Source organism: Balearica regulorum, chromosome 6, assembly GCF_011004875.1.
Source record: "Balearica regulorum gibbericeps isolate bBalReg1 chromosome 6, bBalReg1.pri, whole genome shotgun sequence".
Classification (NCBI taxonomy): Eukaryota; Metazoa; Chordata; class Aves; order Gruiformes; family Gruidae; genus Balearica; species Balearica regulorum.
Window position 1 is genome coordinate 41,241,857 of NC_046189.1, and position 25,111 is coordinate 41,266,967.

The 25,111-nt window shown below is 35.5% G+C and overlaps 1 protein-coding gene across 40 annotated transcripts in view; it reads right to left on the minus strand.

Annotated features, from left to right (window-relative positions):
• NEB (nebulin) overlaps positions 1-25,111 on the minus strand; it is a 124,647-nt gene that overhangs the window by 26,094 nt on the left and 73,442 nt on the right. For 31 of the 40 annotated variants that reach the window (XM_075757338.1, XM_075757343.1, XM_075757316.1 and 28 more), the window contains 35 exons: positions 24,172-24,369; positions 23,762-23,866; positions 23,262-23,366; positions 23,066-23,170; positions 22,483-22,590; positions 21,681-21,794; positions 20,995-21,192; positions 20,358-20,462; positions 19,549-19,653; positions 19,131-19,238; positions 18,742-18,849; positions 17,959-18,066; positions 17,203-17,307; positions 17,007-17,111; positions 16,711-16,809; positions 16,371-16,481; positions 16,095-16,199; positions 15,284-15,388; positions 14,789-14,893; positions 13,560-13,664; positions 13,146-13,250; positions 12,513-12,617; positions 11,922-12,026; positions 10,318-10,422; positions 7,647-7,751; positions 7,380-7,487; positions 6,038-6,142; positions 5,278-5,382; positions 5,052-5,156; positions 4,375-4,479; positions 4,144-4,254; positions 3,547-3,657; positions 2,978-3,079; positions 2,752-2,850; positions 2,015-2,113 (listed from right to left, as the gene is read on the minus strand). In XM_075757338.1, the coding sequence (XP_075613453.1) occupies positions 2,015-2,113; positions 2,752-2,850; positions 2,978-3,079; positions 3,547-3,657; positions 4,144-4,254; positions 4,375-4,479; positions 5,052-5,156; positions 5,278-5,382; positions 6,038-6,142; positions 7,380-7,487; positions 7,647-7,751; positions 10,318-10,422; positions 11,922-12,026; positions 12,513-12,617; positions 13,146-13,250; positions 13,560-13,664; positions 14,789-14,893; positions 15,284-15,388; positions 16,095-16,199; positions 16,371-16,481; positions 16,711-16,809; positions 17,007-17,111; positions 17,203-17,307; positions 17,959-18,066; positions 18,742-18,849; positions 19,131-19,238; positions 19,549-19,653; positions 20,358-20,462; positions 20,995-21,192; positions 21,681-21,794; positions 22,483-22,590; positions 23,066-23,170; positions 23,262-23,366; positions 23,762-23,866; positions 24,172-24,369 (3,882 nt within the window). Of the gene's footprint in view, positions 1-2,014; positions 2,114-2,751; positions 2,851-2,977; positions 3,080-3,546; positions 3,658-4,143; positions 4,255-4,374; positions 4,480-5,051; positions 5,157-5,277; positions 5,383-6,037; positions 6,143-7,379; positions 7,488-7,646; positions 7,752-9,562; positions 9,668-10,317; positions 10,423-11,921; positions 12,027-12,512; positions 12,618-13,145; positions 13,251-13,559; positions 13,665-14,788; positions 14,894-15,283; positions 15,389-16,094; positions 16,200-16,370; positions 16,482-16,710; positions 16,810-17,006; positions 17,112-17,202; positions 17,308-17,958; positions 18,067-18,741; positions 18,850-19,130; positions 19,239-19,548; positions 19,654-20,357; positions 20,463-20,994; positions 21,193-21,680; positions 21,795-22,482; positions 22,591-23,065; positions 23,171-23,261; positions 23,367-23,761; positions 23,867-24,171; positions 24,370-25,111 lie in introns of all 40 variants that reach the window. The other 9 variants (XM_075757336.1, XM_075757331.1, XM_075757321.1 and 6 more) reach the window with 3 other exon arrangements.

Below are 25,111 nucleotides of genomic sequence, written 5' to 3' on the forward strand. Positions count from 1 at the left end.
AATATTTCCTTCTGCTTACCAATCCACATTTCCTTGGAGATATTTTATACTAAATAAGCTAGCAACCCCCATCCCTGGTCTAAAGAACAAGAATTTAACAACTTTCATTAGCCTTTCTGAAAGAATTTGATCTTGTTCAGGACCAAGATAATACTTAGAAAAAAGCATGCAGAAAATATAAGACTGTGGCTAATGAGGGAAAAAGGATTAATGGTTCTTCAGGAAAAAAACTGATTTCCCAAGCAATATTTATGGAAAATTGAAATGAAAGAAAGAAAATACTGAAGAACTGACAGGTAAGTTGAGGAACAGCTGACTCATGCTAAACATTTCGAAATTATGACAATTACAGAAATGTAAACAGATAATTTTATATTAGTAAAAAAAGAAAGATGATTGAATGCAGAATTAAATCACATTCCACAATCATATTTATACTTTGAATTCACTGCCATATTCTTGTCCATGCAGCACCATATGGTTCATGCTGGATAGCACTGTTGCTCTTTTGCTTTCTAAAATATGCCAACATTCAGATAAAACACACAGTGAAACAGGCAAATCCACAGATTATATAGCTGCCATAAGAAAATGAAGAATATTAATTTTTTTTACATACAGGGAATGAGTATTGGTTCTGACCTCATAAAAATTAAAATCTAGCAGAAGTATACTAGAATCTGTTAAGTTTTGCAGGCTATGCAACATATGATCAAGATCAGACCATCATGCCGAAGAGTTCACTTTTTTAAGCCCAGAAGAAATGTAGCTGGAAGATCCATGCAAAATTAAAAGCAAGCATGCCAGACAGGAAGATGAAATCCAACCAACCAGAGGCAAGTGGATAAACAAACTGGACATAAAGCTTTATAAAGGAGAAGTTCATGAGAAGAAATGCCCAAGAGAAAGGTTGAAGATTATGCCAATTATTCTTTGCTCCCTTACAGCCTCTACAAGAGTTAATTTCCTCTCCGGAACAAAATAATCTCATCAAAGCATGTTTATAAGAGGAGAACTGGCTAGTGTTGGAGCAAAGCAGGAAAAGGAGGATCTCATCACTGAATGGTAATAAACATAATTTATTCATTTTTCTTGTAGTTCAGTTGTTGAGTTTAAGAATCCTTAGTTCTACTGAAAAGATGCTTTTTTTTTTCTGACACACACAGTGGCTGACATTCAAACATGCGACAGTTACGTGCAGCAGTCATGGCTAGACATGGAAAAAACACAATGCCCCTTTTTTTTTCATTTGGAAATACATGTGCAAAACTGAAATGGCACAGATCTGTCTGCTGCCACTTCAAAAACTGCTTTGCAGCCATCATTTTTCTATTTTCCAACAGTTTTGTGATGGAAAGAAATATAAGAAATGATGTGCCCTCAAATTACTACAGGGTACGGTCTCAGAGGCTCTGGGACTGATCTAGTCATACACTATGCTTCCATTATGCCATTCCAGCACAATGTAAACAGAATAGTTTAAACGACATTGAAATAGTAGTTTGAAGTTTGAATAGTTAAATAAAGTTCTAGTCTGAATGTTATGCATTATGACTGTTCACTGAAAATTACCAGCACCGTTGTTCGGGTTTGTCATACACACATACTTCTATTTTTCACAGTTTCATGAAAACCAGCTTAAGCTTATATGTCTGGTTTTAGTTTTTTGGGTGAAAAAGGTGAGTTTTCACACTGCATGAGTGCATCAGAAACTTCCATTAAAAACACTGGAAATTCCTAAACTGCTATGAAGGGCATAATAACATTATGTGGTATTTCTGAAACAGATAAATTCCCCACCCACAGAATTCCCATGCACTGTCTTTCCAGAGGTAAAAAAGAAGGTGACATCTAACATCTCACAAGTTTTGCTACATTCAACACCTTTGACACAAAAAGATGGAGTGCAAGTGGTGGATCATAAATCCTTTAACAGGTTGGAATTGTAAGACAATATGCAAGCAAGAGATGCATAAAATGGCATTCCCAGATGTGTCACTTAAAATTCTCTTACATGACTACTTAGCATATTAGCTTTCTTAAAGGTTCTCATCCATGGGGTATCATAAGATGCAGCTCCATGCCCTCTCATATGTTGTTTGAGGTATTCTGCCTATAACGCGTAGCAAGAAAGCAAGATCAGAAATGCAAACAAGTACAGGATTAAAGCATGAAGTGGTGAGAAAGAACCAAGCTGACCTGAGGTCCTGGCAGAAAAAACTGTCACAGAAAATAGCGAGCATGTGCTTCAGACTGGTCAGAGAACATGGCCATTGTATAAAAGTAAGCAAGCTTCTATTAATGTAACATTAACTTCAAAACAGAAGATGCTTTTAAAGGCACAAAGTAGAAAGAAAGTGGCTGAAAGAAACTGAATGTCCACCTCATAAAGGATGGATAATAAGAGTTAGATAAAAGGCTGCTTCTTTTAAAGCCGATACCCAGAAAAGATAAAAAAAAAGAGAACACAGCTAACATTTCAGCCTTAGTATTTACAGGATCTTGTTAGGGCATCATTTTAAGGAGATTCTATACCTCCATTAGTGACATTTGGCAAGTCAGTAGAAAAGTACATTTAACAAAGAAATACCTTGCATTGGGATTTAATTTTTTAACACATTCTATTTGAAAAAAAACCTTATCCCCTAATCTAGAAATAATTTCAGTTATAATATTAGTATCACTCTGGAAGTTAATATCATGTCTCATTTCCCCCACTGCTTCAAAGTTTCACCAACTTTTTATTATTACCTGACTAGTTAGCTTGGACACCTCCTTTGCCAGTTCAATATCTGGACGTCCCAGCATGGTTACACCAATGCCAGCTTCTCCACGCTTTTTATATTCAATCTAACAAAGAAAAAAAAAGAGTCTATTTTAGTAATGATGACATTCCCTTTTAAATGTTTTACTGACATGATTTTTAACGGTAAAATTACTGCTAAAGAATTATACAGAAGATTTTAAAAAAACTTACATCACTAATTAACTTGGCAGCCTGAGTTGCTTTCTTAATATCTGGTCGATCCGCTATAGGTGTGTAGTGGAGCTTTGACTTGGCATCTTTCTTGTATTCAATCTAATCCGTGATGATAGATAAGAGGAAAGAAAATTACTGAGGTTTGTTCATGAGCAATATGCCTAATAAGGACACAGCAATGTCGCTGGGAAAGTGGATGGGATTTTTCAAAAAGTAATTTCAAAAGGAATGGATTTGGGAATCTGACTTTGCAAGTTGTCTACAAACGAAGAAATAAGCATGTGCAATTCTGTCTGTATTTGAAGGAATGAAAAAGTTATTAAATGTGATTCACAGTAGATTAAATGGTACCACGTGATTAAGTAGAAATATGTTTTTCAAAAAGATCCTTTATTTCAGTGCAATTTTACATTTGTCAATATTTGCAGCTTTAGCTTTCAGAATTATACCTGAACATGGAGGCTGGGAGGATCCAGAAGTATCTGAACTTGTGTTTTTGTCAGCTGACTGTGATTGAATTTGCTTACAGAAGCTATTTAATTCGTGAAAATACAAGACAAACTTACTGTACTCTGTTTTTTAGCAACTTCCATGGCATGTTTCACTTCAGGAGGCTCCAACATGATCGAATAATTAGACTTGCCTTTCTCCTTCACAAACTTCTTTTTATAGTTTGTCTGTTAAGAGCAAAAAGGGCCATGAGTGATTTTTTAATTTCACATGGAGGTAAATGCTACTGAAACATGAAAATAAGCTCACTGAAAGTGTTAAGACAGATAAAATGCAGTCTACGCAGTCTCAAAATGTATGGTCCCCAGCTTGTTTGTCATCATTTGCGCTTTAGATAACAAAAGCTTGCTATTTGGAGATAATAATTCATGTTTGAACTGTGTTCTATGAAAAATAAAATCTGAATTCAGGGCACTTGTTAGCACTCCAGCCTGCCGCTCTTCTCCAGAGTATCTCAACAGGCTCCCAACCAAACATGTTTAGCTCTTTCTTAAAGCCTCATTCTAGCAGGAATTAATCTTTTCTGACTCCTTGGGCATTCTACAAAGATTCTAAATGTGTTGCATGTATACTAAAACATGCAACAGTCTAACCAACTATAGGCAGCAGGTAATAATTTGTTATAATAAATTGTTATTACACTAGTTACTTACCTCACTGACATTCTTGGTCACCTCTTTCACATGAGCAGTGTCTCGTGTCTCCGGCAGGGTTGTATAAGACCCATGTGGAAGCTGCTTCTTGCTATGTGCTTTGTATTTGTTCTGAAAGCACAGAATAAAAATAGGTAAGAATTAGCAATGCAAGGTCCGTGTCCCCTGTCCCCCCCACAATATTAAAACAATATGTAGTTAAAATGAGTAAGTAACTGCCCAGGGTTTTACCTCAGATACAAGAGAGCTGACATTCTTAGCCAGGAGGATCTGAGGTGTGTCTGGAACAACAAGGTATGTTCCTCGAGCTTTGTTGTGCTTCTCTTTGTATTTTATCTAGCAGGAAGAAAAGATACCATTTTAAGCAATGTGTATCTTGACTTGTGGCAATTTAAAAAGAAATTACTATAGTTCTGACTGCTTCTTAGTGAAAAAGTTTGCAGACAATCCCATATTTTGATTTTTTCCAAGATATATTCATTCCTGTCTATACATTCCTATAGCTCTTACTTGGAATTTTATTAATATGTTGAATATAGTGTTAGCAAGAATTAAAGATACTTTCTGTTATTCACAAGTTATACCTGCAAGGTTTTTTTGCTGTGTTCTCCAGATAATATTTTCATTTCAATAAAACAAATGCAGAGATATACCAAAGGTCTAGGGTGTTCAGGCCACGTTAACTTTGAATATTTATTTAATCCATGAAGGAGGCCACTGACATTTACAAGAAAAAATTTATTCAGATTTTGCCAATTTGTTAACGAAATAAACAAATGAAATAATGAAGTGAGACTAAGAAGAACTTTTTAAAGCTTCATTCTTAATGCAATCATATTTCCAATAAAGTAGTTTATGTAGTAAGTAAAGTTCTAGTAGAACAAAGAACTAAGTGTTCAAGTACTTACATCACTTGCCAAGATGGCATTATTTAAAGCCAATACTGTGTTTTTATCATCTGTGACAGAGAGTTTGCAACCCTTTAGGAATTCCCGGTCCAGTTTGTATTCATACTGCAGGAAGAAAAAATAAAAGATAAAAGAAGAGAGTCTCAAATCTTCTACTTTTTTTTTTTAATTCTGAAGATCAGAGATGTGGGGAAAGGGAGTATTCAGTGTGTTCTGATTTTTTTACATCACTCTGTTGCAGGGACGACTTGGCTGCTTGAACAAAGTCAGGCCTATCAGCAATCCAGTGCCAATGAGCCTTGGCTGCTTCATATTTCTTCTTATAATCTAGCTGTTTATAGTGAAACAAGAAGAAAAAAGAAGTTAATTGGAAGTTGTGTACTTTATACGACATTCATATTGCAATGATGCAAATTCTCTTTCAATGTCTCTCAGTTAAAGAGAGAAGAGGTAAGAAAGTCCATCTACATCAGATTAGAGCTTTGCTCTGAATCATGTACAACCAGTGGGACTCCATTTACTCTAGTTTTTCCACTGCTGGGTGGAGAAAGGAATATGAATGACTGGAAGGATGTCCTGACTTTGAAGTAGGTGAGTGCTTTCAGTTCCTTGTCTATTGAAGTGGATGTTGGTCCACCGATAATAGCAAACACAGGAGAGCTTCCCATGAAGTGCTTACTTTGTCTACAAGAACATCATCACAGAGAATTTCTGGGACAGTTATGTATCTGTCAGGAAAATAGGGGGACTAGAAGAACAACAGACGTGTGACATACAAGGACCTCGACCTCAAAGACAACTTGCAAGCATAAGCACTTTAGTATGAAATAAATTAAAATATATTTTATTCAAGCATCATAAGAATTAGAGGCAATGTCCAAGCTCAAAAAATTTCAGGGGAACTGAAAATAATTTCCTGTGGTATCCATTGCCAGTCCCAAACACTATCCATAACAGAATTAAAGTATTAATAAAACTGAACTCACATTGCTGTTTAGCTTGTAAGCATGCCTTGGAGTCTTAATATGAACTGAATCTGCTATGACATTGCAGTGAGATTTATTCCTCTCATACATTTCTTTGTATTTCAGCTAATGAAAGACAAACATTAAAAAAGTTTGCAAAGTTAGTATCATCATCAATAAGAAAAGCATCAAAATATCAAAAACATAGTATTAAAAAATTGCTCTTGTCAAGAAAAACATCTTAACAGAAGAAAAAGAAATTATATCAATATGACTTAGTATCAACCATCTGCCTGAAAGAAGAGTCCTCTTCAACAGCAGTTCTCTTTAAACAGAAAATGTAGCAGGTATAACTCATCATGAAGCACAGCCTAAATTTAACAAAATCTACACATGAACAGTAATTCTGCCTATTTCTAGGTTTTTTTGCACTTAATAGAAAGGCTTTAAAGAAACTTATCTTCAGATAGGCACATTCAATGCTTTCTGAAAATTCCTTTAGAGAATCTCAAGTTCAGCACTCAGTTTGGAACCAGAAAAATGTACTTCAATCTACAGATCACTTTTGATCATCTCTGACTCTTAATGATCCACATTAGTATCTGGATATTACGGTTACTTTTTCCTCCTAGAATTACTCATTGTATAGATAATCCATGTAGCATCTGAATGACTTTCACAGTACTTATCCTCACAGTACTGAGTTACAGAAGCGCTTGTATCCTCATGTTATTTAGGGATATCTAAGGAACAATAATACAAAGGTCAGAGAGAAAGCCCAGGGGAGGAGGAGGAGTTCGAACCAGGACTCCCAAATCCTATGACATTATTCTATCCACTTCATCTTCCTTTCTCTCTTTTCTTTTTTAGCCTTCCATTACCCCATAATCAAAACACATATTTATTTTCGATAAGAATATTTACCTTACATATTCACAATATCCATAAAGAAATTAATAAATACAGTAATGTATTAAATACCTTACTCAAGGCTCCACAAAAGCCACTAGCTAATAGAGGAAGAAAACCCAGAAACAAACTCCTCAAATCCATGCTCTATTTAGATATCAGTTCCAGCTCACAGCTTTTATTACTTTTGAGGGCTGCTCTACCCCAGCAAAAATGTTCCAAGAGCTACAGAAGAATATTGCATGAAAAAACTTCCTGAATAATTTATACTCTATTGTGTTTTTTGAAAAAAGCATTAAGTGCCTATGCAGTTTTACCTGCAAACATAACCAATACACTCTAACAAGAAACTATTTTTTACTGCATTACATTTAAGTTAAAAGTATTGCACATCAAAGTAAAAAAAGTCAATTAAGTGTCTTTTTGATACCACAGACATAGATAATTTACTTACATCACTTATTCTGTCCTTGACCTTGCGCACATGCAATAACATAGGTGTATCATGGATTGTAGTATAGCCTTTAGGTTTTGCTTTGTTATATTCCAACTTGTAAATAATCTGAAGATAAAAATTATAGATAATATTATTTCTTGACATTATTGGTGTCAATTGAAAAAAAAGCAAGGAGAGAAACACAGTATAATGGACTACTGATCACACTTCAAAGGCCAGAATTCAGAGAAGGCAGTAGGCTTGAAAGGGACGGACCACACTTACATCACTAATCAGTTTGTTGACTTTTGTAGTCCTTAAATGTTCTGGAGTATCCACAATGGTAGTATACTTGTCTTTCTTCTTTTCATAGTCCTTTTTGTATTCAACCTGGTGATTGGGAAAGAGTGTATGTTAACCACACAAACCAGGACAAAACATCTTCAGGACATATGTTTATATTCACACAAAGTTGCAAAATCCTTCTACCAAAGCCAATGAAAGCTGAACATGCACAAGGAGCTAAACTTTGCAAACCCCTTGTTTGCCCAAGAGGCTGCCTATCTATTTGTGTGATCAATTTTACATTTATTTCACTAAGTGTAAAAGCTTCACTATGCTAAATCTCCAAGATTGAGCTAAAAAAGCAACCTCGGCAGATCAATGACTTTTAAGATTCGTAACTGGACAATATCTCATTTTTAAATATTCATCAAGGAAGAGAAACATAAAACATCTTACACAGTAGAAGATAAAAACATCCACTGAATATATCAGAATGCCAGGCTATTTTAAAGGCTTTGATAACAGAATTTGTATCTCGATAATTTCTTTCTCAAAGATGGTCTTGCCCTACTCAGGACTCTAAACCTGTTTTCACAGAATTCCGTGAGAACAGACTGTACACCAAGAATGAGAATTCATTGTAGACAGCTTGACGGCAGGTGGAAGAGGTTAGGACACATTCTTTAAAAAAGAACTTTCATGCTCTATCTTGCATCAGAAAATAAAACCATGCTTTTGAAACAGGACTACAACAGACAAAATATAAAAAATTATATACAAACGACAAATGAAGTGAACTCAGATGAACATGCAGGTCAGGCAGAGGGCTATTTTTTTTCTTCAAACATACTCAAACTTACCTGGCAAGGAGTTTTTAATGAGATAATAGAAATCCAAGGATAAATTGAACAAAAATGTCTAGTAAAGCCCTTCAGTACCTTATTACTGACGAATTTTATTAACTGTGCTAATAGTAACAAAGAACACCACCCTCGTCCCTCTCATGTAATAGTTTTCTACTGTTGCGTTTCCAGTTTATAATTGAAATGTTATATGCTGGTTTCACCTGGCCCAGTCAGGGATTGTTTTTACCACTGAAAACGGTAAGGTTACTGCTAGCAGCTGTGATTTCACAGCAGAAATAAATATGTATCAGTTATTTAATAAGCCATATTTTCATCCAACTGGTACAACCAAAATCTATATGCTGAAATCCAGATTGAATGAAGGTAGAATATGGAAAGCTAATTGTCCACAATAATATCAGAGTCATTACAGGCTTTCTTTTACATCATCAGAAGTATAAATATGTTAAGGTCTTTATTCTGTATAAACAAATAGCTGAACCATACTCACTTTCTACTTTCTGATTCTTATAAGAACTGGCAAAAGGAGAGAGTATTCTTTCAAATACGCTGTACTACATGACTGCAGGATGACTGCTTTGCTAGCCTTGCTTAAAAGCAAGTCGTGAAAACACAATTTACTACAGACCTGTGCACCTATATCATTTCTAAGAGCACTCAGAAGTGAGACATGACTGTTCTGCATTTAAGGCACAATCTGACACCATTGTCAGGCAGAGCAGTAGATAAATGCTGTAATGTACTCGCCAAATTGCTTCACCGTGTTCATACTGAATTAAGGGACTTGTGTTATGAGGGGTGGTCAGTCCAAGAAATGGTGGCAGAATGAGAATTTGGTTAGGAAAATATCAAGAAGAGCTAACATACAATATCTTAAATGTATGGAAAAATGCTTTTTATGTAAGTAGCACAACGCCAAAACTCTGGAGTCTGATATCTGTAGAAATTTAGAGAACTCCCAAGCATTAAATATTAGAAGTCCAAGCAGCTAATTTTTATATATATATTTGCATATATAATGTTTCCTACAGCAGCAGTTCTTCATATTACCTGACTCCATAAGTATGTGTTGTAGAGTGCTGTCAGCATATCTGGCCTCAGAATTTCATTACATCCGTGTTGCAGGAGCATCTTGGCAAACGATTTATATTTTTTCTGTTCATGCAAATGGCAACGAAGTACAAAAGAGACTTGTGAACACCAGAAACAACAACACAGCTCTAGATCCCAGACACTTGGAGAGTGGAGAGATTTAGGCCAGGTACTATATGTATTCATTCAAATGTGCATACAACTTACATCTATATAATTAAGAATGTCAAGAGTATTTATTATAAGATTTGCATACTATCCCGTTAAGGAAATTGTGGAAATCTTTTTTGGGAGATAAGAGTAAATTATAGATGAAGGTGAGGGCACTCAAAAGCCAAATATGTCACTGTTGCTTGAGTAATGAGTAAGAAGATAATGTTTGTAAAGGTCATTAAAAGAGGTAATAAAAAATAAATGCATGATACAACATGCATTTTTTTTAAAACCTCTCCAATGACTTCAAGAGGCATTAGATTTCTGATGTCAATTGATGCACAATATATGAAAGTACATACAGTAGAGATTAGCTCACTCAAAAAGTAATAATTCTTTTTGGGTGGCAAAACAAAGACTGTCTGATCCACTGAACTAAAACATCACAACATCACAGGTGGAACCTATGATACTGCCAGCTATAGACATTTCACACAGACAGAGGTGCTGTGAGTGAACCAGGCACTTTCTGGCAGCACCAGCTAGTGCTCCTACAGTACCTGACTGCTCAGTGTAGTCCCCCACTTGGCCAGGAGGTTCCTAGGATCATCCACAATAACGCTGTACCTATCTTTGAGCTTCTCATAGGCAGCTTTATATAATTTCTGCTCAGAATAGCATAATACAGTGTAAAAAATTAAGAGAGGGAAGGCACAAAGAGATCATAGTTCTAACCATTGAAACCTCTTTACATGGACTATTTAAAGGCTGGGATTGAAGTTCATATCCAAAAAAGAAAAATACAGTTAAAAAAAAAAACCACAGAGAGAAAATATTTCCAAAGAGAATATGCATTTCTACATTTCCACCGGAAGGCCTAATCTACCAATTCTGGATGCCTGTATTCTGTCCTCTTCAATAAGCCATTTATGACTTACTTTCTTCATGAAAAATAACTGCAGAAGTAACTCTGTATGGAACTAGATTCTTGATTTGAGTACAAAGAGAACACAATGAGATGCAAGGGTAAAATACAATGTTACATTATCATCAGACGTTTTGTAAGCAAAAACTATAATCCCCCATCAGAAAAAACCATCACTTATACAACAGAAGACATTTAGGCAAGTTCATTTCAATGTATGGAGCTCCCACTGCTAAAATTTTACTCATTTATATTTATCATATTAAATTTTTCCTTCTTTGTTCTACCAAACAATAAGCAGACTGAATACTAACAACCTTCCACAATAAATTCTGTTTCACTGCTTATCAAATTGAGTATGAAATGATAGCAATAGTACTGGAATGGTATCTGTTGTGAAACAGTTTTTCTTACTGAGAATAGATAATACCATAACACATTTACTGACAGGTAAACAATGTAACATAGCGTCTTGTGAAAGAGAATACAATACCAGGACGTGAGAGTCTAAATATATGGTGCTTTAATGAAAAGCATCAGGGTCTGGTGTGGTATGCCAACTTTAAGCTGATGAGAATTCACCTAGAGCAGAGTGCTTTTCAATGGGCGCTCTGGTGGGTGTACAGCACTACTCCTAGCAACTCCATTGCTGATTTTGATCTAAAACCCAGGGGCATTCATTATTTCCCTTTGCTACTGTGCAGTGTTTATTGTTTCTTTAGCACTACAGAAGAAAAGTAAGAAAAAGTAAGTAGTAGATGGGGAGAATTCAAGGCAAAATATCTGAAATGAAACAGAACTATGACAACTTCAGACATAATACTATCTTCCTAACACTGATGAAGGTTTTTTTCAGTGTTTCAGGAAAGTAGTTTTGATTATCTCCATACCTTTTTCATGTAACAATCAACAATCAGTGTTACTAAATAAGCAGCATTATTTCAGTTAGCATTATTTACCAGTCAGCAAAGGAGAAGTTTCTTTGCAATGATAAAGTAATGGAACAGGGGTCAGGATATCACTTTTTAGGCATTGCAAACCTGCCCTGTCCCAATACTCAGGCAAGCAATAGGAACAACCTTGTCTTTCATGCTTTTACTCTGACCTTAAGATATCTTTAAGCCTGCATATATTTTGATTTACTTACAACTTCTTAAGGAAGATCAACCTTCAACTCGGTATTAACATACACACACTTACTACTTCAATATGAGACTTGACAGAAATCTTTAAACTTACCCCATCCATCAGCTGAGTTGCGTGTTTAAAATGCTTGTTAATCGGAGAGTCAGCTACATACTGAAAATGAGACTTAGTCTTCTCAAATATCTCCTTGTACTTACACTGGAGAAAAAAACAACACCAAACACAAAAATAACTCCAATGTCAACCCAAAGAAGGCTAAGGCAATGAAAACATGATTTTAGAAACAATTTGCAGAAAAACCATGGTAGAATTATTGCATATGTGTATTTAACATACCTACAAATAAAAACTAGTAGTAAATGTAGTAGTTTGCAGGATGGAACTATCACATTGAAGAGGCAATGGAAATTTCAAGTCTTCATAATTTTAAAGCTAGACTTAGAATCAGCAGAAAAATTACCAGGGAGCTGGTATCTTTGCAAGGAATAGAGGGGATAAGCAAAAGACTATTTTGCCTCTGTTTTATAGTAAGAACTGAAATTTTAGATGCTATATATAAAATTCTACCCTGAGATATTCATATCAATGTCAAGGTCAGAATTGGATTCTCCTGCAAAAAATATATCTACAATATAAACAAATGTAAAAAAACCCAACCATTTAGCAACAGACTGTTTTACTTACCCCACTGTAGAGCACCTTATTCTTTTCTGCCAGAGCAAAACTTGGAGTATCCCATGCATAACAGCCAGTGCCTCTGAGCCATGATAAGTCTTCCTTGTATTTAATCTTTAGAACACAAGTAAAAGGATTCAGTTTTAAGCAGCACCAAGCGGCAGCTTACTGATGCTGACATGACACAAGGTGTCACAAACAGAGCTGGATCCATTATTGTTCCATTATACAATAAGTTACAGTTACTCATACTTTTCTGATGGACTCGGATTACTCACATACCTAATTATCATGAGCTATTGGAGTTCCTGTGTGGATTAAAAACCATTTATTCTTGTATAATTAAGGGGTTATTGTATATGTACAGACATATTGAATTAAAGGTTGTTCTAGGATAACACACAAATCTAAGCAAATGCAACTGAAATTAATTAAGACTGTTCTGCTAATTTCAAAAGGAGAAGGGCTGCAATTTTAGCCATCTGATTTGCTCTGTCATTTCACAGATCTACCAGGTGAAAGTGTAAATCACTTTAAAAATTTCAGCTGACTTCCCTTTCTCAAGAAATAAGACTGGATTTTCATTTTGGAAACCTATTTATAACTTTCAACCTCTCACATCCAGGAACTATTTGAACTCACATCACTAATAGCATCCGTGACCGCACGATGATGGAAATGCTCTGGACGGTCTGGGATTGATCTCCAGATTCCTAACTGGCTCATGTAATTTTCCTTATATTTCACCTACAAAGAAAATTGAAGAATGAAGTAAAGCGTTTGAGAATAAGACACTCCAGACCATGCAGTTTCAAGACATCCCTTTTTCTGAAACATCGGAACTAAAACAGTGGAAATGAGATTTACTTGCATTCATCTTTGTAACACCAAAGGCAATCAAATGTACAATCTTCCAGAGAAGTAAAGAAGTTAATATTAATAGTTGATCATCTTTTTCTAATTATTTGACATGCTTAAAGAGAATGATATCATAAATGGCATATTCTAGGTTATTAAATGACTAACTAATTAGGAATGAAAATTTTGTATACATACACTGCTAACATCATCGGTGACCTTTCGATGATAGACAATATTCAAAGCATCTTTCACTGTGTGGTATTTGCCCTTAGTATTCTCAAAGGTTTCTTTGTAGCGCAACTGGTAAGAAAAATAATATATAAAAGAATATATTGTATTTATCTGTCAGGAATTGTTTAATTAAATTTCCTACCACTTAGGAATGACATCCAGGGATATGGTGCTGTCCAACATGCTAATGTAAGCCCTGAGGAATTTTAAGAAGCTGCAACTGCCTACAATCAATTGCAATTTGACTGACACTTATGGAGAAAATTAGAACGAAAAGGAGCTGGTACATCTAAAGCAACATTTCATCCTATTCACTTTCAGACTGAAAGCTGGGGAAAAAACATCCATGTATCACAGGACTACTCTCTAGAACAGTGAAAGTGCCACTTTTGGCATAAAAAGTCCTACTTATTCTTTCTTGCATGTCCTGATGTAGAAGAAAGCAGGAAGAAAGACTTTCTCAGAGGAGAAATTCAGATGTGCAAAAGAACTGGCAGGATCCTTTGCAGTATTTTAAAATCATTCTTAAGAGAGCAGAAAGACTAATCACTAGAATAAAACACCAGCCCAGCACATACCCTTTCAGGATACAATGTGCAATCTGAAATATATAGCAAAGATCTCACGAATGAGTAGAGTACTCTTAGCAACTGCCTTAAATCACAAATCGCTATTCCAAGGTTGAAGGAAATATCCATTTCCCCTTAATAACTTTACGTGCAGCAACTCAGATAATTTTTCTCTTTAATCTTCTTCTAAATTAAAAAATGAGTGCATTCTCAATGACATGCAAGTTTACTTGTAACATGAAACTGAGATGAAAATATCTGATAAAATGTATTCTATCCTGGCTCCAGTATCAATCACACTCCAGTCTGCACTATTTGGAGATTTCATGTGTAAGCAAATCACTTTACATCTATTTTTCTTTGTTGTAAGAACACACTTCAGTTCAATTGAAAATGAAAATGTACTCCAACAAATGAAAAAACGCATCACAGTGACATCAAGTAAAAACTTAATAATTTGCATAATATCAAATGGAAAGGTACATGCAAATGGGGTGACCTAGTTTATGACCCACACTGAGATATTATATGCTTTGCATGCTTCTTCCCCATTGATCCTTTTTCTGTTCTTTTCATAAAGAAATGAAGAAAAAGCAGCAGTGAAAGTGTTCATGGACTACATACATCGCTGGCATTCAGGTATGCTCTCTTGGCTCTGATCAAGACTGGTGTGTCAGGGACAGGCGTGTATTTGTCCTTCATCTTCTCATACTGGGTTTTATACTTTTTCTACGAGAGACAGCAAAAGAGAAAAGTTATATCTTTAATCTCAGAAGTACACGCTAATCTGGTATTATGTTAACACTCAGGGGTGCTACACTGAGTGCACGAGATCATTCTTGCAAAGCCCTTCTGTCAAAACTTGGGAAACAAGCTCCGCTGGTCAGCTCTTTCTAGGTCTTTCTGGTCTTGCAGTCAGTGTATCTCAGATTATGCAAACACATACTTAGAAACAGGTATCTTATAAAATACTAAAACATATTAAAAGAGTGTACTCTGTTACCACAACTTATAAAGGAAACATGGAACTTAAGCATAAGACACAGAAAACTGAATGAAGGGTAAACAGGTTTGAGCTTTGAAACTATCACTAAAACACTGAACCCCCAAATATCTCACCTCGCTGACCATGTCCTTTACGTGCCTAGCATGTGTGAAGGCTGGAGTCTGACCACCAGCATGATGATGGGGTCTCTCTTTTGTGGCGAGTTCCACGTACAAGTACTGCAGCAATAAGAAAAGAATCAAAAATATACATTTCTAGTAAGTTTTACTTTACCTCTATGAAAAATGTCTGTAAATTCACAGTGTATACATAATCACACAATTTACCCCAGGAAAAAATAATGTGCCCTTTCCTCTTCCATACTATCTCAGTTCATCTTTCTCTATCAGTATGCTGATATTCTGTAACTGCCGGTAACACCCTCACAAACCAAGAAGTCAAATGCATGTGACATTAGCAGTCTCTCCGCCCTACATCCAGACCTAGCTTTAGATAAAAGCATCCATACAGCCTGTTTTTCTCAGGTGAGCATCTCCATTTTGTTCTGCAAATTTAAAATTCCACAAAATTTGTAGCTAATAGGTCAGATAAAGAACTACTATATGAATAAAGAAATGATGATGAATAAAGGTAGATGGATAAAAATATTTATTCCTCTGATGAAATCAGAGTTTCAGAGAATTTGAACAGAACTGTACCAGGGTTCAGTTCTCTATTTCAGATGGACAAAGCTGAACATGTCCATTACAGACACATGGTCAACATGAAAATTCATAGCCACTTAAAACTGAGGAACAATCATTTTAAATGTCCTAGACTTAGGACATCATGGCTTTAAAATGCCCTGGAAAGATTTTGCTGTACTTTAAGAGTAATTTAAGAGGGATCCCCTGATTGTTCTTTTTATCAGTACAAATTTTTCACCTGGCTTTGTATTTTCTGTCCTTGTTTGGCTCTTAAGAAGTCAGGTGTATCAAGGATGGACGTGTATTTTGTCTTCAGCTCCTTGCCTGCAGCTCTGTAAACCAGCTGGAAAAAGACAGGTCCATGAATTATTTCTTCTGTTACATATGTTCCTTTAGCAGCTGAACAATCACAGTTTTGCAATTATAACATCTCATGTATTTCAGAAAAAAACAGTGAAAGGGTCTGAGCGTAATTATAGCTAACAAAGATGTGCAAAAATAATATAGAACTTACTTCACTCAAATGGGTTTTTAGTTCCTGTACCGCTCTGTATCCAGGAGTATCCAATACCACATTATATTTAGCCCACATCTTCTTTGCGGTATCAGTGTATATATAATTAGACTGGAAAAAGAAAAGCAGTATTACTTAGGAAGCTTTTATTATTGTTGGTAGCAAAGAAAACTTTACAGTGTAACCTAACAGTGCTTTGAAACAACTAACTGGCAGCATGGCAAGAAATTCTGTTGTAAATCTTTACTCATTGTCATGTACTTAACTCCTTGGAAGTACATAGCATGCATGTAAATAAATCAATCGTCATCATACATGGTTCTCAGAAGAAAACTCTTACCCAAAGCTTACGCAGCTGACGAGCACGGACCATATCAGGAGTATCATACAGGAAGCAACCCAAGCCCTTCAACCACTTCAGATCCTCTTTGTATTTATTCTATGAGGCAATAAGAAAAAGAAAAATCAAAAGTTAACTTTTGGGATAATTTCATTAATCAGTCCCTAAACACAATTACAAAGCATTTATCTATTACAGAACAGAATGCAAATGACAGAAGCCAAATTCCACTTTCAGTATAAAAGCATTAAGCCTGTTGTATTCAAATACAACGTATCTTAACAGAAGTTGCTTACATCACTTGTGATGTCCCCAACGTGGCGGCAGTGCAACACCTGAGGAGTGTATGGCAAGGAAATCAAGTGTCCCTGCATCTTAAAGAAATCTGACTTGTAGATCAGCTGAAAGACAAAGAAAAAATCGCATTTGACATGCTTGGTCATGCTGACTATGCTAAATCTTTTCGGGTTCTTATGTTAGAAAGACACATACATCACTGACAGCCTCCTGCGTTGCTCTGACTTGACGGATTTCTGGTGTGTCTGGAGTGGTATGAATCTTGTCCTTGTACTTGTGGTATGTTGCCCGATACAACCTCTGTATCAAAGGAGACAGCATTCTACATGTTAAAAAGTTAAAATGGCAAGCAGTTTGGCACAGTGTCAGTACTTCTCTCTTTTTTTTTTTTTTTTCCTGCTAGGTATTGCATAACTACCAGAGAAAAGGGCGCAAACATACTATTTTCTAACTAGGCAAAGATTTTCCACAATTCTTTTTGATAGCAGCATCTCTAATACATGGAGAATCTGAGACGTGTAAATATGGATGTTTAATTTTTATCCTATTAAAGCCAATGACCAAAGAAATGCATACATTTATATAAAACCTGAAATTATCAAGACTCATGCAGATCATCCAGATCATCCAGATACAATAATTTCTATGCAACTTTAATCAAGTGGCAGCAGATCGGTTAATAAAATTATGCTGCAATTGATTTTATATTATGGTAACAGTTTTACAGGATTACAGAAAGGCAGAGTTATCAGGAACCTTAAAAAGCCCTACAGCCCAACTCCAAGCACGGATCAATGATCCCTTGCCATTCTTGATGGATATTTGTCTAAAATGCTCTTAAAAGACTCAAAGAACAGGAATCCTACAACTCTTCCCAGTCAATGTATTCTCATCATTCATATTTTGGGCACTACAAATAAACCTGAAAGCGAATACATATATTTACTGTACCTCATTAATGACTTGATTCACTTTCTTCACATTTTCAAACCCAACATCTTTAGGTCCCAGAGTATAGCCTTTAGCTTTCATGTGTTCATAGGCTTCTTTATATTTCAGCTATAAAGTGGAAAAAGGAACAACAACATATGGAAACAAAATTTGATTGTGATTCTACTTACACTGCAGTTCTGACAGCAATTTATACAGTATAAAGAGTGAGATTTTTAAAGATAAACAAGTGAGATTTGGCTATATCAGAGTTACATACACTAGCCATCATTGTTATTTTTACTTTTATCACGTGGCCCGTGATTAATAATCCTTTAAATTTCTTTTGTATCTAGTAAGGTATTTGCATCTGCCTGAGGAAATTTATATGTTGATAATTCAAAATTCGTAATTCAGATAATTATGGGGTTTGGTAACCTTTAGATTCTGTTAAGGCAAATATTATCAACATTGGGGCTTGAGCACACTAATAAGATTTAACTGAGCTGACCAGCCACACCTTGGATGTCAGGCCTTCCCTGAGCTATGTTGTAAGTGCATCTGTCTTCAGCCCCATCTCCATCCTCACCCTGGGACTTCACCCTGGATGATGGGGTCACTGTCTATGTCATGGTCACCCTCAGTTCCTGGCTCAGGCATCCACATGGAACTACCCCACTCCTGTTGCTCTCTGACAAGCAAATCTGAGAAATAACTGTCTCAAACAGTTGTGTGCTCATACAGGATGGGCATCAAATATTCCCTTGCAACTCATGCTGTGGAAAGACTTAGCACATTACTTACATCACTGCCAATGTACTGGACATGTTTCGCATGCTGAAAGCTGGGGGTATCTGTGGGAAGGCTGTATCCAGTAGGCAGAGCTTTCACACCAGCCCAGCGATACAAATTCTGCAAGAGAAGAGAGAGAGTTTGTGACAACTGTGTGTAATATTTGACAGTATTCATTAGCTGCATATGAAATCTCTTAACTGCAATTGGCAAAAGATTTTCCCCATGTCTGCATTATAATGCACACTTGTAGCTTAAACAAGGACATTTTCCCATTTTTATTTCAGAGCGGTAAAATCTAGCTGCTTTATCTGAAAAGCTAAAGACAGACATAAACTTTTAAAGAATTTGCTTTTTGAAGCAAATCAGAAACTCTGGGGAGCCAAAAGTTTTATACTTACTTCACTCTGTATTTTGTTTGCGTGATACGCCCGCTCCAAATCTACTGTTTTATCAGTAGGAATCATTTTGCCTTTAACATTGTGCATATATTCACCACGATAAACAGCCTGAGAAAAAGAAAAAGCGATTAGAGGAGAGTCATAATTGTCATGTTCTCTCACAGTATGTATTGTTTACATACATATAGGAATTTCTCCTGAAAAACTGGATGAAAGTTTTTTTGATTCAGGCAGTTAATGATTTTAGTGATTGTGTTCTTGTAACTTAATAAAGGCATAGGCAATGCATTGTAGATAACCCATAATGACTAAATGATTAAAATGAAATTATTAAAAAATTATTAAAAGTCACATTTCTAGAACTTGTGGGGCAATGGCATATGCAGTATTGGGGGTGCAAGGTGATACAAACACTTACTTCACTTAAATTCAAGCCACTGAGGACATTCTGGACATAGACAGGAGTGTCCATGACCACAGTGTAGTCATTCTTCATTTTTTCTGCCTTAGATTTGTACTTAATCTGCAGAGAGAAATTTGAGAGCTCTAATTAGAAAGGCTAGTTATCATTAATTGAATTTATCATATATTTACTATATATACTATTTCTTTTATTACTGAACTATTCTATTAGTGAACCAGCATTTAAACAGAATGTGTATCGAAATTATAGCTGAATAAATGAACATGGCACCTTACGAGATAAGAACAGCTGATAAGTTTTACCAAGGAATATTAGGAAATGTCAATACTCATTCATAGAATAGGCATATGTACCATATGATAAATATCCTACATACTTCTGTATCAGAACTTATGAAGGGGCATACATTCTCAAAAACCAGAATGGCTGTTCTCCCATATGAATCCCAAACTAAGGATGTGTCATAAGGTCTTGAGAGAAGAAAAAGAAATTGTAAAATCAACATCAAAATACATTTTTGTTATAGGAATTCTGCATAATTTCAGAATTACAGTTTTAAGTGCTTTTCTGAGAAGACAAGTATTTAAATGTACGCCAATGCTTTCCTGATGGGATGTAACTTGACAATATCTACTTCTAGAGCAGCAAAGTTTAAATAACCAGATATGTTTATTTAATGAGTACTTCAGTAGAGAAGGATATATAACATTTTCCAGATTATATCTGGAGTAGAATAAAGCTACTCCATCCTCTTCATGCAATGGAGTAAAAAAATAAGAAGCAAACCCAGTGTATCCACTCACATCACTGCGAAGATCGTAGGCATGTTTGGCATGGAGAATTTCAGGAGTGTCCCAAATAAAGCAGCCAATGCCTTTCAGCCAGTTAAGATCATCCTTGTATACCACCTAAGGTATCAGAGCAAAGAAGCAATCTGTGAGACTTCCACTAGGATCTAATCCCTTATTGCTAAACCACTCTGAAACACAACTGTCAAATGATGGCACGTAAGGTTTCAGTATTTTGGCTTTTTTTTTTTTTTTTGAGAAAATCAAAATAATTCCTTTGGAATTTAAATTATTTTTCTTCATACCAGGATTTTCTCAAGCTTCCAAAGTTTCCACCCTTTATGCAACCAAACAATAAAGGACAATTTACAGACAGAGATGGCTAACTGGTAGAACTGTAATGTTATGACCCAGCGCCTACACTGATAACACTGAAATTATGCATACTAAGCCACATCTCAACTACATACTTATTTCCAAGTCTTAAGAGACTATGATATAGATGCTGTTTAGCAGTGCATAATACAACGGATTCAAGTGGAAACTTCAGAGTGCTCCAGCTAAGTTTTTGCTAAATCATCTCCTCTAACAGAGTATAAATGCAAGAATCTTTTTGAAAAGTGAGCCATGAACACGTGATTTGTGAACTTACATCACTGACTTGATCGGTTACTTTTCGAACATGGGCATTGATTTGAAGATCTGGTAGACAGATCCATTCATGGAGATGTGTGCGGTAATCAATTTCACTGATTTTCTTCTGTGCATCCTTAGCAGAAATTATGTCTACCATGTCTGGAATAATGTGGACTTTGGCTTTATTCTTTTCATAGACTTCCTTGTACAGACGCTGCAGAGTGAAAGCAGTACATTAATAATGCTGACAAATAGTGTGAAGCATTAACTGTTGATAAATTTGAAGCAAAATTACAGGTATTTTCATGGAACGTTAGTGGGAGAGCAATCACTTTCGCTATGACTACAATTTTCATCTTACCTGCTCTAAAAATAATTTGCAGAACCTTAACAAGGGTGATAAAATATGATTTGTCGAATCTTCATTGTACTCATGTGTTAAAAGGAGGTAGACTATGTAGTACTCTGCTTTACACATAAACATATTACACCAACGGTTTAGCCAAGCAGGCAATTTAACAGTTGAGTCACAAGCTTGAAAAGACATTTGTAAGTGTATTACAGAATTTAGCAAATACTGAACACTGCCAAATGCATGTGGAAATGTGATATCTGAGTGAAGGCATGTGGATTCTTTGAGTAGCCTCTTCTGAGACAAGTATGGTTTTATCAGGAAAACACACATCAGAAAACAACACTTACATCAATATTAAGCTTTCCAACTCTAAGGCACCTTGCTGTATTGGGATCATCCTCAACACCTCTGGGTAGTGTGTACAGTGCTTTAAACTTGTCATATTCTTCTCGGTATTTTACCTAAGCAGATGCAAAGAAAGGCAATAAATAACTGATTCCAATGAGTCAACTGTATTTTTGGAATAAAATTCATCACTAAGCAAACTATTTAGTTGAGTCCAACAAGCAGAGAAAGCCTTTAAAGTGGGATCTGGGTTTTCTATTTTATTTTAAATGGCAAAGAAAGCATATTACAACTATCATGTTCTAAAAATAACAACAGCTGACTAGAAGACTTTAAAAATAAATAGATGTAGAATAAGCTATTTATTTATTGTTCCAGCTCTTTTATTTAAAGATATCCATAGAGAGAGTGATCTCTCATAAGCCTGAGTTTGGTAAAGGATAAGATTATGTCCTTCTATACTTGGTAAAGCATAATTTAAAGACATTTGGTGTTTTTGTTACCTGGATGCTTATGCAATCCAGGCCAAAATAAAACCTAACCAGACATTTTCAAGAAACAGTTTCTATAACTATAAAATGTGACATTTTTTTCCACAAAAAGCAGCAGCAAAGGACTATCTGTTATCCAAATGATTATCACAGAAAACTGATTAGCTACAGATACATATTATATCTAAATTAAAAATAGAAGATAATTTTAAAAAAACCACATTTTTATACCTATAGGATATGTAAGGCATGAAGGATTTCATTGCTAGAATTGATGACCTGATTAAAAAGAGAAAGTATTTTATTCACTTACAGTACTAGCATTATGCTTCAGTTCTTTTGCACGTGCTAGGGATACAGCATCAGAGGGCATTATATAGCCAGTAGCTTTCACCTTTTCCCAGGCTTCCTTGTAGAGATTCTATGGGGAAATAGAAAGTCTCCGTGAGTGGAAAAATTCTTCTCCTGGGTAATAACCAAGGACTAATAGAAATCAAAAGCTCTTCTGTTTTTATTTATATGCTGTAACTATTACTTAATATCAAGAGGCTGTATACTAGTTTAATCTTGACAGTGCACATAAAGGGTGACAAAACTGCCTTCTAACTATTTGTGTCCATTCTCATACAAGGTCTTAATTTTGTTCAGGTGCAATCTTCTTCAGGGAATCCATTTATTAATGCATGTATTTTGACAGGACTGGAACTACAGTTAGGAAATATGCCCTGTGCCTGAAATACAGCATCTTCCCCATACTCAAGCAACGCAGAGGGCTGTCACTGGCTTTGATAAGCTCCACGTTTGGATGTTTATCTTCAGAGTGAACAAACAAAATAAAGCAAAAATCCCACACAGTAACACCTTAAGAGAAAAAAAAAAAGTATAGAAACACTTACATTGCTAAAGAGATGTTTCAAATTTTGAACTCTTTCAGAATCCACTGTTTCAGTCACAGTTGTATACTTGTCCTTAGTTTTGTGGTAATCTTGCTTGTATTTCACCTGTGAGACGACAGACAGATTTAGTTAACTTGTTTCATTGCTCAGAAGGAGCACGGGAAAAAGCCTGAGTAGAAAAAGTGGGGAGACTCACATCACTAGCGTTTACACCACTCTGCACTGCAGTCACATAGAGAGGTGTGTCAGTAACAACACCAAAGTTCTGAAGGTTCTCTTTTCCAGCAGCTGTATATTTTATCTAAGGAAACAAAACAAAACAAGAAAATCACATTAATGCTGAGAGTAACCAGGAAATTCCCTGCCAGCTTTCTTTAAAATCATTTCTGGACAACTGAAGCCCAGGATTACGACCCAGTTAAAACCAACTTCAAAAGTGACAGGCCATATAAAAGAAATACTTAATATATACCCAGCATGAACTAACAAATAACAAAAATTGCACATCGCGGTATAGCATCTAGTAGGCTGAAACTGAAAGAGTGTATTTTAATAGTTTGAACTATATCGGTATTTCTGATGTAATAGGAATTACTTCATTCTGCTCTGGACTAGGACAGGTGTCAGCCCCAGTGAATCATAAACAGAAGAAAAAAGTCTTACAGATATTTACTTATTTGAGGAAAACATCCTTACTTGGCTCTGCAGGTCATATGACTTCTTAGCATGCAGGATTTGTGGAGTATCCCAGACATAACATCCAAGCCCCTTCAGCCAGTTTAAGTCATCTTTATACACCACCTGTGTGGAAGAGAGAGAGATGTAATAAGCTAGGAAGAAATTTGCCCTCTGCTTGAACAAAGTACTACTTGTTTCTTCTCTGTATTCTGTAATTACAATCTATTTGGAAGATTAAATGTAAGCACACAGAAGAATAGCCCATCTCACAGTTTGAATGACTGAATTTTACCCACAGGATTTGCATTGGTTATTAATTTCATATGTAAATACTATGGAAAATATTTGAAAGTATTTTATATTTAATTACCTTGGGAAAATTACATGAAAGGCTACTAAAAAGTCAAACAAATAAATGAAACACATACATCACTCAAAATCTCCTGGGCTTTTCTGGCTTGAATAACATCGTTTTCTTCAGGTGAACAATTCCACTGATGGAAGTAAGTTCGGTATTCAAGATCACTGAGGATATACTGGCACTTCTTGGCTAGCACGTGATTCATCATGTCACTTGGAATATGGACATTCGCTTTGGTGTCTTCGTAATTCTTCCTGTATGCCAACTAAAAAGGGAAGATTGGGGAAAAGGCGAGATGAGAGAACAGAGTTTTTCCACATAATTTTGACTCAAAGAGGCTACAGGTTATAGCATAATCTGAGGCATGCTTTCTGGATTTAGTGGCTAAACTCCCATGGGATTCAATAGGATGAAGTCTTAACTTTAGTATTAATCACCATTTATTCTGATGAGATTCTAGAAGGACAAGAAGGACCTTCTTCACTTACAGATTTAACAGCTGGTGAGAAAATTAACAAGACTTCAAGATAAAAAAAGTCACATGCTACAAACATGTTTTTAATCTAGTTAAATCTCCTTGTCTAAATGAAGACAGAACATTTCAGATTATACTAACTTTATGCCTTGCAGGACATGCTAAATGTGCAGTAGTGATAATAACAAAACAACCAATGTGCATTTACTTTTCCAGTTCTTAAATTCCTATTTCGATTCAAAACAACATCATTTTTTTTGGTAAAGCAAAAGTATCCCAAGTCATGTACTATTTCTTACTGCTCAGATTTTTAAATTGAAACAGAAAAAAGGTTTTTTCCCTATTCTAATATGTCTAATAGCTAAACAAATCCCTTCTTAATCTCCTAAATAATTTCAACTATTTGACCCACATACAAAATAACTATAAGGAAACATAAACACGTTGAAAATACTTTTACCGATGTTTTTAAGCATCACATTATTTATGTTTAAATATATCACACTAAAATAAAGAAAATGGAAAATACCAC